At 38.1% G+C, this 13844-nt stretch overlaps 1 protein-coding gene across 2 annotated transcripts in view; it reads right to left on the bottom strand.

The window, feature by feature from the left end:
• The window catches only part of CFAP54 (cilia and flagella associated protein 54), a 380731-nt gene that overhangs the window by 189554 nt on the left and 177333 nt on the right, over positions 1–13844 (bottom strand). The window contains exons 40-45 of one of the 2 annotated variants that reach the window (XM_030939210.1): positions 12980–13132; positions 10419–10613; positions 8009–8096; positions 7499–7708; positions 3761–3827; positions 1469–1651 (exon numbers count right to left, since the gene is read on the bottom strand). In XM_030939210.1, the coding sequence (XP_030795070.1) occupies positions 1469–1651; positions 3761–3827; positions 7499–7708; positions 8009–8096; positions 10419–10613; positions 12980–13132 (896 nt within the window). The remainder of the gene's footprint in view (positions 1–1468; positions 1652–3760; positions 3828–7498; positions 7709–8008; positions 8097–10418; positions 10614–12979; positions 13133–13844) is intronic. The other variant, XM_030939211.1, reaches the window with a different exon arrangement.

Below are 13844 nucleotides of genomic sequence, written 5' to 3'. Positions count from 1 at the left end.
TAGCCACTGGGCTTCTTCTGGAGAAGTTAATGTAATACAAAATGGAAATTGTTTACTTCTTGCAATTTCAGCTGGGGAACCTCTAATTGTCAGGTAACTGGCAGCTGCTAATAGCAACAGCTTTTTTTAAAGGATTAGAACTGGTCTTAAATGATTTCAAACATAAAACATTTTTCTATAACTATGCCTAACAAACATAACACAATACCTTTTTCCACAATTAATGCAGCACAAAACATTAAGAGTTGGCGATTACCTTTGAGATTTAGTTTCTTTTTCTTTAGTGAGAAATAAAAACACACCATTTTATTGCTGCCAATTGCTCAATTATTCAGAAAAACATTCTCAATTTCTTCAGCTTTAGAGAAAAAAAAAATCTCATTTCTTTTCCAGCACAGTGATATGTATTATATATGAATATGACTAGGTAGCTAAAGGTTACCCAGGGGATAGAACTATTTCTTCAGCCCAGAAATGAATCCCTTTAACAGTGAGAGGGGCACTATTTTGTTATTTTTTAAAAATAAACAATTTCTCACCAAGTCCACCAAGTGTTAAATGCACTTATCAATCTGTTTACTTTAATACATGGTTTTATAAGCTAACAATTCATATCAGGGGAAAATAAATATTTTAAATATAAAGACAGAGTTGAATTTAGAAGGATAAATATACCAAGAGAATAGAAAACAATATATGGGAGAAAAAGTAAGTAGGTATGAAAATCACGGAGGAAAGGGAAAGAAGCAGAAAAAAGAAAGAATAGATATAAAGAAGCAAACAAAGGGAAAAAAGAGATGTGAAAAAATAGAGGAAAGAACATAAAGAAAGTAAAAAGGCAAAATAATGGAGGAAAATATAAAATGGCCAACAATTCTAATAGAACATATTAATTTTTTAATGCAACCAGCTTCAAATGTATGACATATACTGCGATTTCTTTCCCCAAAGGAGAGGAGAGCTGTATTTGGATTTTTTTATTTTCTAGGACATTAAGAAATGTCTGTCTTTTATCTCATGCTTAGAATCTGTTTTCCTCTTAGATGCACCATTGACAGAGAAAAGATAAGAGACATAAAGATAAACTTATCTCAATAAAGAAACACTCTCACAGTTTTGGGATTGATATAACCTGAACAACTTAATGCAGTGGCTTACAAATACACTAGATTTTCGTGTTTGAGATCAGTGATTCATTGTGATTGATTTCACCAACTATCTTAAGAAAAAAATATAAAGTAACACAGTAAAAGGAGAAAAAAACAGTCTGCTTTTGTATCCAAAATGACAAGAAAGAATATTAATTAATACATTTTAGTTTGAAGTGTAATTAAGAATCCTACATATGCAGAGTTTAAAAGTTAAACAGTAACTGACCAAAAGAATATTAGCAAAATTTGAAAAGTATGAGGTAAGTGGAGCAAAATATCCCAGTGATACATATTTTTTAATTTTACAAACTACTTACTATTAGATTTTGCCTAACAAAGTGCAGTTCACGTATAATGTAATACAGACTTGCAATTACGGAGCAAATGTCAGCCCTGTATCTATCTGAAAAGAGTTCGATGCCTGGGAGAAGCTGAGTGATTTCATATTGAGCATAGCAACGTTCAGCTTTGGGATGTGGAAGTGTGGTTCTAAGCAAACCCTGAAAATGAAAAAAAAGTGAAATATAAAGAGCTATAGATTGCATTTTCAATAATGAAACAAAAAATGACAAATACATGTAGTGCTTTATAAAATGCTTAGTATATACCTACTTATCATTTATATTATCATCATTACAGGTTCCAAATGCTTTTATCACTCCAGATGGGCTTTTTAAATTCCATGGTAGTTGGATACCTCTTATTTTCAAAGAAATTATCATTATATTAAATTATCTTTTGTTGAGGGTCAATGTTATGTTAAGTACTGCCGGTAAGTTCTTTATAAACATATCTCATTTAATGTTATTTTAACCTGCTCTTAGAAGGGAGGATTATATCACAAATGATATAATTGAGGCTTAAACAATTTATCTGAAGTCACACAGCTAACAATGGCAGAAAGGAGATTCAAAGTCATGTCTATTTAGCTAAAAAAAAAAAAAAAAAACTATGTTCTTTCCACTATACCAAGCTATAAGTAGAGGAAATGACTACTTGTTTCAGAAGTCTCAATCACGCAGAGGTAATTCTAAACTTCTAACTGCTTAAATGAAAAGACTATTGTTATAATTTGACCAATAGTTTTTGGTAATTTATGTAACCAACATTACACTAGATGTTGGGGAGACAAGATGAATATGTAAAACCACATTTTTCATTTAAGGGTGCTTCTTTTGTTATTTTAACAATTAAAATTTCTTAATGACAAACGCATTATGAAATTATTTTAATGTATATATCAGAAAGAATTTCAATCCAATGGCTTATTAAGGTCATGAGATATCCTACTCTAAAATACTTTGTAGTTGTCGAAATTTTTACTATTATACATTTGTTTTAAAATCATAAAAAGAATTAATAGGCTTTTAAGATAAATCCCACCAGCTAATTTTTATTTTAGGTATAGTATTACTAAGAAATAATACACACATTATTGTCCACATTAAGCAAAAAGTTAAATATTTGTTAAAACACATACTTTCTAAAACATAAACAGCATTATCTTCAAGAACAAGGAGTATCAGAAAGTAAAGAATGCGATGTAAGAAGTCAGAGTTGGGTCATTTCCTTTATACCTTTGCCTCTTGTACTTCTTCCCTTTGAAGCCCAGACAAGAGGTATAAGGAACATAAGAAAATTGAAAAGTCTGGCCTTACATTCAGAGAAGCCCTTCCTGAAGAACTCACTTATTTAGATTTCATAAGCTATGAGACTTCTCTGATACACAGAACAAGAGTGCCCATCCTTCCAAGTAAATAGAACCTTTAGTAGATTGCAAAGGTCCCTGGTTACATTTTGGAATTTCAAAATGTCTTGTATTTCAGATAAAAGCTCCTTTCTTCTTCAGTGAAGTAAAACCAAAATTCTGAGAACTGCAAGAACACCTCTCCTGTAGTCTTCAAGTTATTTCTCACCTTCATCATAAGATAGATTTTATATCATATAACCAAGCAAAACTGAATTTAGAGATGAGGTAACCTAAGGCAACTATTGAAGTCAAACAGACTGGCTTCATACAGATTACTAGTAACATGATCTTCCTAATGACAGAAGACTCAGTTTCCCCATCTGTAAAATTCCTTCTTCTGTAGTGTAAAGGAGAAAACTGACTCTGTTAAATATTAAAGGTGGGCCAGGCACGGTGCCTCACACCTGTAATCCCAGCACTTGGGGAGGCCAAGGTGGGTGGATCACCTGAGGTCAGGAGTTCAAGACCAGCCTGGTCAACATGGTAAAACCCTAGCTCTACTAAAAATACAAGAAATTAGCTGGGTGTGGTGGTACGTGCCTGTAGTCCCAGCCACTTGGGAGGCTGAGGCACACGAATCGCTTGAACCTGGGAGGCAGAGGTCGCAGTGAGCTGAGATTGCACCACTGCACTCCAGCTTGGGCGACAGAGTGAGATTCCATCTCATAAAAAAGAAAAAAAGAAATTAAAGGTGAAGGTCTCACAGGGGTTCAGCGAGCAAGAGAAAGATGGGCTTGTGATATTTAATCAAGATTCATGCTATTTTGCTACCTGAGTTTTCTGAATATGATAAACTTTTTTTACCGATCCAATGAATGGTTGTGCTACCATGGAAAAACATACATAAATAAAGCGTTACCTGAAAGAGTAATGCAGACAAAATGCAACAGTCAGTTTTCTTTTCAACATTCAATGACTTAATAAATCTAAGTAAGTATAAGAAAAATAAACTGATTAGTGGAAATTTTCCAAAAACATTTTGATATAAATACATCTTTACATACATATTTAGAACACAAAATGTATAAGAAAAAATATACATATAAATATATAAGAAAATAAAACGAAAATACATTAAAGAAGATAAAAAAATCCCCTGTAATCCTACCGCCTAAACATGATTACTAGTAACATTTTAGTCTATTTCCTTATATATATTTTTTCTGTATATAACTATACACACAGAGAAACACATACATACACATTAAGAGTAGAATTAGGCAATACATACGACTTTATAAACAAATTTTTCATTCACAGACATAACGGACTATATCATTATTCTAAAGAACTTTAATGCTTTATCATACAGATGTGCCATAACATAAAAATATGAATCTCCACTTTGGCGTTTTCCAGTGCTGAGGTAAACATTGTTATGCCTACACTTTTGGGCACTTATCCTGCTGGTTCTACTGAATGAAAACCTGGAAGTGAAAGCTTTTGGTAAAAGAGGGTGCACAGTAAAGGCTTTTGATGAGTGCGGTTAAATAATTCCACCTGAAGACTGAAGCACTGTATTTTCTCTCTAGCTGTTTATTATGGAGCCATTCACAACATTAAGTATCTCCACCAAACATTAATGTCTCTCCATTTACAACTCTTTCATTTTATGTCCCTTACAAGAAGAGTTTGAGTTTTCTATATATGAGTCTTAAAATTCACATTTGCAACTACAAACCACATTACCTTCTCCTAAGTCTTTCTTAGATAAAACCAGTCAGGTTCACTACATTAATAACAATGTCTACCTCAGTTCAGCTTCACTGTGTGGATCTTCAAGTGTGGTATTTTACAGCGGGGAGAAGAGTTTCCTCTACTCAGGGAGTCTAGGAAAACATCTAAAGCCCCTGTAGAATGACATCTCCTATGACAGTCAGACTTCCAGCTGGGAAACCAGGAAATGACTTTCTGTTTGTTGAAAATCACTAGGTAATAACTTCAGAAGCTCAGAGAAGCGGAGGTGCCCTCTGGCAGGAAGGCTGTAGCTGTTCCTTTCCAAGCTGTTCCTTTCCTTGGCTTTTCCATTCCCAATTGCCAAGCTTCACTAAGTCATAAGCTCAAACTTTGTTTCGGGAGACAAAGAGACAGAGAGAGAGAGAGAGAGAGAGAGAGAGAGAGAGAGAGAGAGAGAGTTCTATCCCAGGAGCACAAAAAAAACTTGACAGAGGTCTAAATCTTTGACATTTAATACTTTTAAAGCAGTACTTTCTTACTTCCCCGACTGAAGATGCGAATCTGAAAGCAATGTGATCACTACCTAGGAACAGTTAAGTGTTTTAAGTGTGCTCTACAGCTTAAAACACTATGCAGGTTGTTGCTCACCACCTCCGATAGGTCAGCTAAAGAAGTAACTGGAGAGGTGAAAGAAACCTATACCTCTAATCCCTCCATACTTTTCAAATTACTCATGTTAATCAGAAATTTGAAATACTGAAGATATTTGTGAGTGCTAGCTATGCATAAGCCATTGTTAAAGACATTCACATGTGTGATGTGTGGTAGGCTAAATAATGGTCCCCCAAAGATATTCATGACCTTATCTCCAGAACCTATGAATATGTGACCTTATAGGGCAACAAAGACTTTGCAGATGTGATTAAATTAAGGCCACTGAGATAGGGAAGATTATCCTGGATTGTCACAATGGCCTTTATAAGAGAAAGGCAGGAGGGTCAGAGACAGAGAAGGAGATGTGAATATGGAAGATGTGAGAGACAGACAGAGAGGGGCAGGTGTGGGGGAAAGATGCTAAGCTGTTGGTCTTAAAGATAGAAGGTGGGGTCATGGACCAAGGAATGCAGGAGGCCTCAAGAAGCTGGAAAAGATAAGGAATCAGCTTCTCCCCAAGAGCCTCCAGAGGAAGCACAGCCCTGCTGACACACTAATTTTATGATTTCTGAACTCTATAACTGTAAAAGAATAAATCTGTTTTGTTTTAAGCCACTAGGTTTAGGGTAATTTGTTACAGCAGCAAAAAAGGACAGTAATACAGTATGTATTATGGGCTAAATTGTGTCCCCTAGAAATTCATATGTTGAAGTCCTAACTCTTAGTGATATAGTTTGAATATACATCCCCACCAAATCTCATGCTAAACTGTAATCCCCAGTATTGGAGGTGGGGCCTGGCAGGAGGTGGTAGGATCACGGTGGTGGATCCCACATGAACGGCTTAGTGCCATCTCCTTGGTGATGAGTGAGTTCACATCACATCTGGTTGTTTAAAAAGTGTGGCACCTCCCACTCTCTCTCGCTCCCATTCTTGCCATGTGAGATGTGGGCTCCCATATTCAAATATGGCCTTCTGTCATAATTGAAAGCATCCTGAGGCCTCTCCAGAAACCTAGCAGATGCTGGTACCATGCTCTCTGTACAGCCTGCAGAATCAAGAACCAATCAAACCTCTTTTCTTTATAAATTACTCAGTCTTGGGTATTTCTTTGTAGCAAAGCAAGAACAGCCTAACATACCCAGTAACCTCAGATTGTGACCATGCTTGGAGACAGGGCATTGAAAGAGGTAAGTAACTAAGTTAAAATGAGGCCACAGAGTTGGGCCCTAATCCAATACGACTGGTATCCTTATAAGAAGAGGAGATTAGGACATTGACAGGCCGAGGACAGACCACATGTGGACATAGTGGTCTTTCTACAAGCCAAGAAGAGAGGCTTCAGAAGAAACCGATTAACAAACACTTTGTTCTCCAACTTCTAGCCTTCAGAATCATGAGATAACGAAGTTATGCTGTTTAAGCCACCCAGTCTGTGGTACTTTGTTATGACAGCCTAAAAACTGATACAGTATGGCATGTAATTTTTACCACCTTGGCTTAGAGATAAGGACACTGAGTCTCAGAAGGAATGTGAAACTTGTTGAAAGTAACGGATTTCTAGTACACTTTCGGATGAGGCCCATGCCTGACTGCCTCTACACTGTTTTCCTGCTCTCTTACCAATTGCTCATTCATTTGACCACTCAAAAAGTCATTGTTGAGCCAGACGCCATGGCTCACGCCTGTAATCCCAGCACTTCGGGAAGCTGAGGTGGGCAGACCATTGGAATTCAGGAGTTCCAGACCAGCCTGGCCAACGTGGTGAAATCCTGTCTCTACTAAAATTACAAAAGAATTAGCTGGGCATGGTGGTGGGCGCCTGTAATCCCAGCTACTCAGGAGGCTGAGGCAGGAGAATCTCTTGAACCCAGGAGACGGAGGTTGCAGTGAGCCGAGATCAAGCCACTACACTCCAGTCAGGGTGACAGAGTGAGACTCCGTCTCAAAAAAAAAACCAAACAACAAAAAAACCAAATAGTTACTGAATGCATATCTGGAACCTGGGATCCATGAGTAAGCAAAGCAAACACCTGGGCCCAGGTGGCACTGCTATTTTGCGGCAAGAGTTGTGTTACAGGAAAAGGAGATAATCATAAGCAATAAACATCACAAATAAGTAAATAAACTGTAAGGCCCTTTATGATATGGATATAACCTCCCAGAAATCCAGTGTGCATGAGGCACTGCATTTTGCATGGCACAGGGGGGCACCCTGCAAGGAAGCTGTTAGCTAGTATGCGGATCCTTCAATCCTCACACTCACTGTGCTATCTTTGCTGATATGACTGCTCCTTGTAAACACCCCCAGATGCCAACTCTTGACAGAAACTCCTCACTGTAGTCTTTGAAACCCAGAGGTGAATGGTTGTTGGTGACAATGGTGAGCGAGGAGCCAAATTCTTTCCATGTGTGCAGCACGTCTGGTTTTCTGAATATGTCATCAAGAGCTTGACACCAACACTTAAAAGCAGCCCTAAAACAGAGACAAAGCATCAAGCAGTACGTTTTCTGAGACCCATTATTAAATCTATCTTCCAGAAGGGAAAGCAAGTACACCGAAGCAACATCAATTAACATATGTATAACTATATATACATTCACTGTTCTTAATGGTTTCTCTCAGGTAGCATTTGATGAATAAAATGTAGCAATGAAGTATTGTTGAAGAACTAAAATTTATGAATGACAATGTTTTTTCATAATCATTGAAAATTTCTTCAAACAAGAAAATAAAAAACTTTTGCCCTTGTTCTACAGACTTCTAAAAATCTACCTTTTCTTTTCTGCGAAGATGAGAAGACTTCCAAGTGAATGCAACGCCTGAACTTTAAGACTTCTTTGATTGCTGGCTTGGAGAACATCTATATTTTTAATCAAGTAAAAGAACAAATGTCAGTTCCTAGAAAAATATTTTCTTTATATTTGCAAGAATATTTTAAACTGCACTATTCCTTATCTGTGTAGATTGCAGTAAGCAAACTCCAAGTTAACAGCGCCTTCAAATGTCACACAATATATATACACAGGGAGCAAGCAAATGTTCTATTTGATTACAGAATGAAAGACTGGCTCTAACAGATAGTAATAATGGGGCCTCTTGGAGAATAAAAGTCATACAGGTAGAGACAGGAGAAGAGAAAATTAGAAATGGCATGTAAGGGAAAATGGCTGGGTATGTATAGGAATGATGGGCATGACTGGCGTATGGTTTTCTGGAGAGGGTGAACTGAGTCTGAAGTGGGAGGCAGTGGTCAGACTGAGGGCCTCTGACTGCAGCTTGGAGAAAAGTGGATGTTATCCTATAGCAGATGGGAAGGGTCAAAGGGTTTGTTTTTTAGCAGACGTGACAAAATCATCACATATCAGATTTCTCCTTTTACCTGAAGGCAGAAAATATCTTTAATATCACCTAATTGGACCAGCAAGGTGCTCATGCCTATAATCCCAGCACTTTGGGAGGCCAAACCAGGCAGATCACCTGAGGTCAGGAGTTTGAGACCAGCCTGGTCAACATGGTGAAACCCTGTCTCTACTAAACATATAAAAATTACCCAGGTGTGGTGGCACACGCCTGTAATCCCAGCTACTCAGGAGGCTGAGGCAAGAGAATTGCTTGAACCCAGGAGGTGAAGGTTGCAGTGAGCCAAGATCACGCCACTGTACTCCAGACTGGGCAACACAGTGAGACTCCATCTCAATCAAAAACAACAAAAAAAAATCACATACTTTTTTTTTTTCTAGTGAATGCATCCATTCTGGGATGTGTAGCCAAAAACCCCAACCAACATGGCAGTGGTTTCTAATGAGGACAATACTGTCCCCTAGAGGATATTTCAGAAATGTGAGAAAGGGTTTTGTTAGATGTCACAATGGGGGCATCTTTTGGTAACTCATAGGTTAAGACCAAAGATGTCAGATGGCCTGCAAGGCACAGAAACTTCCCCTACAGTGAAGGAAAAGATGAGAAGCCTGTTCATAACTATCTGAATCTCACATCGAACTTTGTTTTCCACATAAAAAGCGTATTTCTGCATGATTTCTAAATGTCCATGATTTCTAAATTTTCCAGACATTGCAATCACTGTAGTACTTTGTTTTGCTCAGGACTTTACCAAGATTTATTTGCCATTTTAGAAAATGTCACAAAACTTAACCATGTTGATAGTATTTGAGTCACCAATACAACATACTTGTCTCTGTCTGCATACGCAGCTGTCACATTCATGGTGATTCCATATCCAGGATATAAGCATCTGATTATTTCTTTACAGCTTCTAATGCCTGAGCATTTACATACCAACAAACTGATTCTTTTATGATAAAGTGAAGCTATTTCTCCCCTATTTTTATATTTAGAGCTTCATAATAATTTTTTTCAAAATAATGTGTATAAGAATATATTAAACATAAATTTTATTTGAGGAAGTAAAAGTGGCATCATAAAATGTCTGTTAGAAAGAAAGAGGACATTGGGTCTATTGTATGGGTTGGAAATATACTACGGAAGCTGTAGAAAAGCCAAATCAAGGGAAAGACAAGGCAAATGGAATTAGCTGGGACTAGAAAAAAAGAACATCGTCTCCATCCCCACAAGGGGCTCACAGCTCCAATGAAAGAGGAATAAACAGAAGGGTGGCCTAGAATTTCACAATGGTGATGGCCAAGCTAAGAAAATGGGTAAAGGGAGGAGGCTCGAAGCTTCTTCTGTCTCCAGGCTGTTCTGTCACTGCTGCAGGGGTATAGGTTCTTTTATCTTTCTTTTAAAGGTAAGATTTCAGGACCAGATGCAATCTCAGCATTAATGTAGAAGATCATATAGAAAATGGAGACATAGCCAGGTACAGTGACTCACTCCTGTACCAATATTTCGGGAGGCTGAGGCAGGCTTATAGCTTGAAACCAACAGTTCGAGATCAGTCTGGGCAACATGGCGAAACTCTATCTCTACAAAAAATATGAAAATTAGTCAGGTGTGGTGGTGTGAGCCTGCGGTCCCAGCTGCTCGGGAGACTGAAGTGGGAGGGGATAGATTGAGCCCCGAAGGCTGAGGCCGCAGTGAGCTGTGATAGCACCACTGCACTCCAGCCTGGATGACAAAATGAGACCTCGTCTCAAAAAAACAAAACAAAACAAAACAAAACAAAAAAATTAAAGAAAATGAATACATAATGGCTAACTCTTACCAATAGTTTGATGATAAGAAGAAATTACAAGTCCAAGTTGTGAATATGGAAGTTTGCTTTTCTCCACGGAACTAAAAACTCTAAAGTGCTCCTGAGAAAGGTCAGGGGGTATTGACATATGCATCTCCTCTGTCCCCAGGCAAAATTCCACCTTTCCAGAAGTACCTTTTGAATTGTTTATTCCTCCTCTCTCTCCTATATTCATGAAAAAATAAGAAGAAATAAATTTAAAATGTAGAAAGAAGGGAAGTTGGGAGGGAAGGTAGAGAAAATGGAAAGCAAAAAGAAAGGAAATATTTTGTATAGAGCTGAGACATTTTTGTAGTTTGAGGGACACTATGTCCTTAAACTTAGTATCCAGGATCATATCTAAAGATCCTAGGTATGTGTGGAGAGGCTCCATGTCTGCCTTATTTCATCAAAAGCACTACAGAGGGGCCAGGCACAGTGGCTCATGCCTATAATCCCAGCACTTTGGGAGGCCGAGGCAGGTAGATGACCTGAGGTCAGGAGTTCAAGATCAGCCTGACCAACATAGTGAAGCCTCATCTCTACTAAAAATAAATTAGCCGAGCATGGTGGTGCATGTCTGTAATCCCAGCTACTCTGGAGGCTGAGGCAGGAGAACTGCTTAAACCCAGAAGGCAGAGGTTGCAGTGAGCCGAGATCGCCGCATTGCACCCCAGCCTGGGAAACAGAGCAAGACTCCATCTCAAAAAAAAAAAAAAAAAAAAAAAAAAAAAAAAATCGCGCTACAGAGGACGGTCAGCCAGAAAGCAAATATTGAGATAATGCATTGCTCTTGGGGGACTGGTGGAAGTTGCATAGTCTGAGTTTGCCTTTTTTAAATAGCTTCCAACAGTAAGGTGTTAGAGTGCCTCTGGGGCAGAAACCTCTGGGATAGAAGCAACACACGGGCAGTTCTGGCATGAGACCAAAAAAAAAAGAAAAGACTTGTCTCTTTATAAGATCAGAGAACACATGGGAAAAAAAAATCTATATTCTAGGGGAAGCAGTTAAAAGTAATAGAGAAAGAAGCTAGTATAGATTTTGAAGTCTACAGCCTGAGGACTAGAGATAAACTACTGAAAATATTTTGGTACCAGGTGAGATTCAGAGTGAGTTGGTGTAAACCATTCCTAGGAATTGTATTTGCCTTTTTATTTATGCCCTTACCCACTTTTTTTTTTGTTGGGCAGGGGGGTGCGTTTCTGTTTTGCTTTCTTTTGTTTTGAGATAGTCTCGCTTTGTTACCAGGCTGGAGTGCACTAGCACAATCTCAGCTCACTGCAACCTCTGCCTCCCTGGTTCAAGCGATTCTCATGCCTCAGCCTCCCGAGTAGCTGGAATTACAGGTGCACACCACCACACCTGGCTAATTTTTGTATTTTTAGTAGAAACAGGGTTTCACTATGTTGGCCAGGCTGGTCTCGAACTCCTGACCTCAAATGATCTGCCCTCCTTGGCCTCCCAAAGTGCTGGGATTACAGGCGTGAGCCATGGCGCCCAGCCAGTCTTACCCACTGTTAATGTATGGAGCAATTAAAAGAAGCCAAACAGGATATGGAAAGCTAATTTAACATAATGTGAGTCTGCAGACAATATAACCAAAAACTATAGATACATATCATAGAAAGTGTGGGGGGTGGGCAACAATAACAGACAAATAAATATGTAAATAAATAAAACTCTGCCTGTGGTTGTAAAAAAAAATTGGTCAAATTTCTAAAAGATCATTTCAGTGGAAATTAGCATTTTAATTAAGTAGAAGTCTAAATCTATTTTTAATAACTTTATACTATTTTACATGTATTTGTCTATTATTTAAATGTATTCTTATTATTCTGACCAATTTGAATAGTGAGAATCATAAATATAAAATAGGATTTTTAAAAATTTTAAATAACTTAAGAATAGATAGTTCAGGATTCTTCCAGCCTAAATTTGAATGCACTCTTCTCTGAGGTTACCATTTAATCACTCAAAGCCAGCTTTGCTTGAATTCACAAGCAGATAGATGTTAAAAGAGAAAACAAATAAATGCAATGCAACCAACAATAGTGAATATCTTACTTTAAGCTAAAATAAAACCCCTAAGATCAAAATCTATAGTATTAATAAGAAATCTTGTTGATGCTTGTTTTAAAAGGTATCCATTTCTTTGCCACTGATAAAGTAGTGTTTTGGTAAAAGGTTCTAGTTAACTCAGTATGATTCAATCCATCTACTCATGAAGTAAAACAAGACTATAGTGCCACACCTTCAAAGAAAACTGTAAGAAGAACATAAATGTACAGAGTCTAAAATTAATGAATATTGTCATATCTACTGCACTCAAGAGAGTTTGCTAGTTTCACAGAAAGCATAAAAGTAAGTGAGTGAGAAAGCACATTGGTTAATGTATAAGACAGAGACTAGATCCACTAGACAAGAGGAAAGTGAAAGGCATCAGGGAGTGTTGCATGTACATGGGGGGAAGAACGAGAGGGCAGAAGAGGGATATCCGCAGGGTGGTCACCCCACATAAAGAAAGATTCAGAGATACAGAACGTGCATTTTACCTTGTGTCTGTGCAAGAAATAATGAAAGCAACTTTCTGCTGTGTCGCATTGATCTGTTATGGTATTTGGATTTTTCCAGTGTCTCTCTAAAACACCTCAAGGTGTCTGTCACGTCCACGGGCACGCAGACAAGCGCTTTAGCTCGGCTGTATTCTGAAAGGAAAGAAAAGAGGAACGCTGGGGATGAAATGCTGCACCAAGCCAAGGTAACAGCCAGTAAGTTTCGAATTCAGAGAATTTCTTGGTCCCAACCTAAAGCCGCTAAATTCAAAGCCCCCGGATCTGCAGCAGGTGTTTCAACATTAGGATCAATTTTTTTTCTTTTTGTATACTTGAAGGTCCTTTAAAAAAAAAACTTGGAAAACTTTTGATTCCTATGAAATGCAAATAACTTTAGATCTTGCCAATTTTCCCCATGAAGCCTCCTTCTTTTTCTTTTGCTGATCATAAAAAATGAAATATTCTACTCCTTTTCAGCAGCCTCTTCAAAGCAAAGGTGTCTTGGGAAAGAGACGAAAAGAAGAAACAAAGAAAGGAAGAAATAAAGTTGCTTGGAGATGGGCATCCGCTCTCTGAAGGGAAGGAAAAGACAGGTTCCTAATACTGGAAGGTGCAGAGGAAAGGAAGAGGGGGACCCAGGAGTGGGTATAGAACTAACTGTCCTGAAAAGTGCCCAGAAAGGGGAGATAGTGGGAGAGAGTTGCTTCGAGGTCTCTGAAGAGTGAGTGAGGGCCTGAGATTTCAGCTGCAGAATTGCTGCATACATCATGAAGCAGGACCAAGACTGAGGAATCACAGTTTGCAGAATTGAATAACAAAAGAATGTGTTTCTTCAGCAAGTTGAACAAGTAGAAGCCCCCCCGTA

Source organism: Rhinopithecus roxellana, chromosome 10 (assembly GCF_007565055.1).
Source record: "Rhinopithecus roxellana isolate Shanxi Qingling chromosome 10, ASM756505v1, whole genome shotgun sequence".
NCBI classification, from domain to species: Eukaryota; Metazoa; Chordata; class Mammalia; order Primates; family Cercopithecidae; genus Rhinopithecus; species Rhinopithecus roxellana.
Note: the sequence above shows the minus strand (reverse complement) of the source record. Positions and strands in the feature narration are given on the sequence as shown.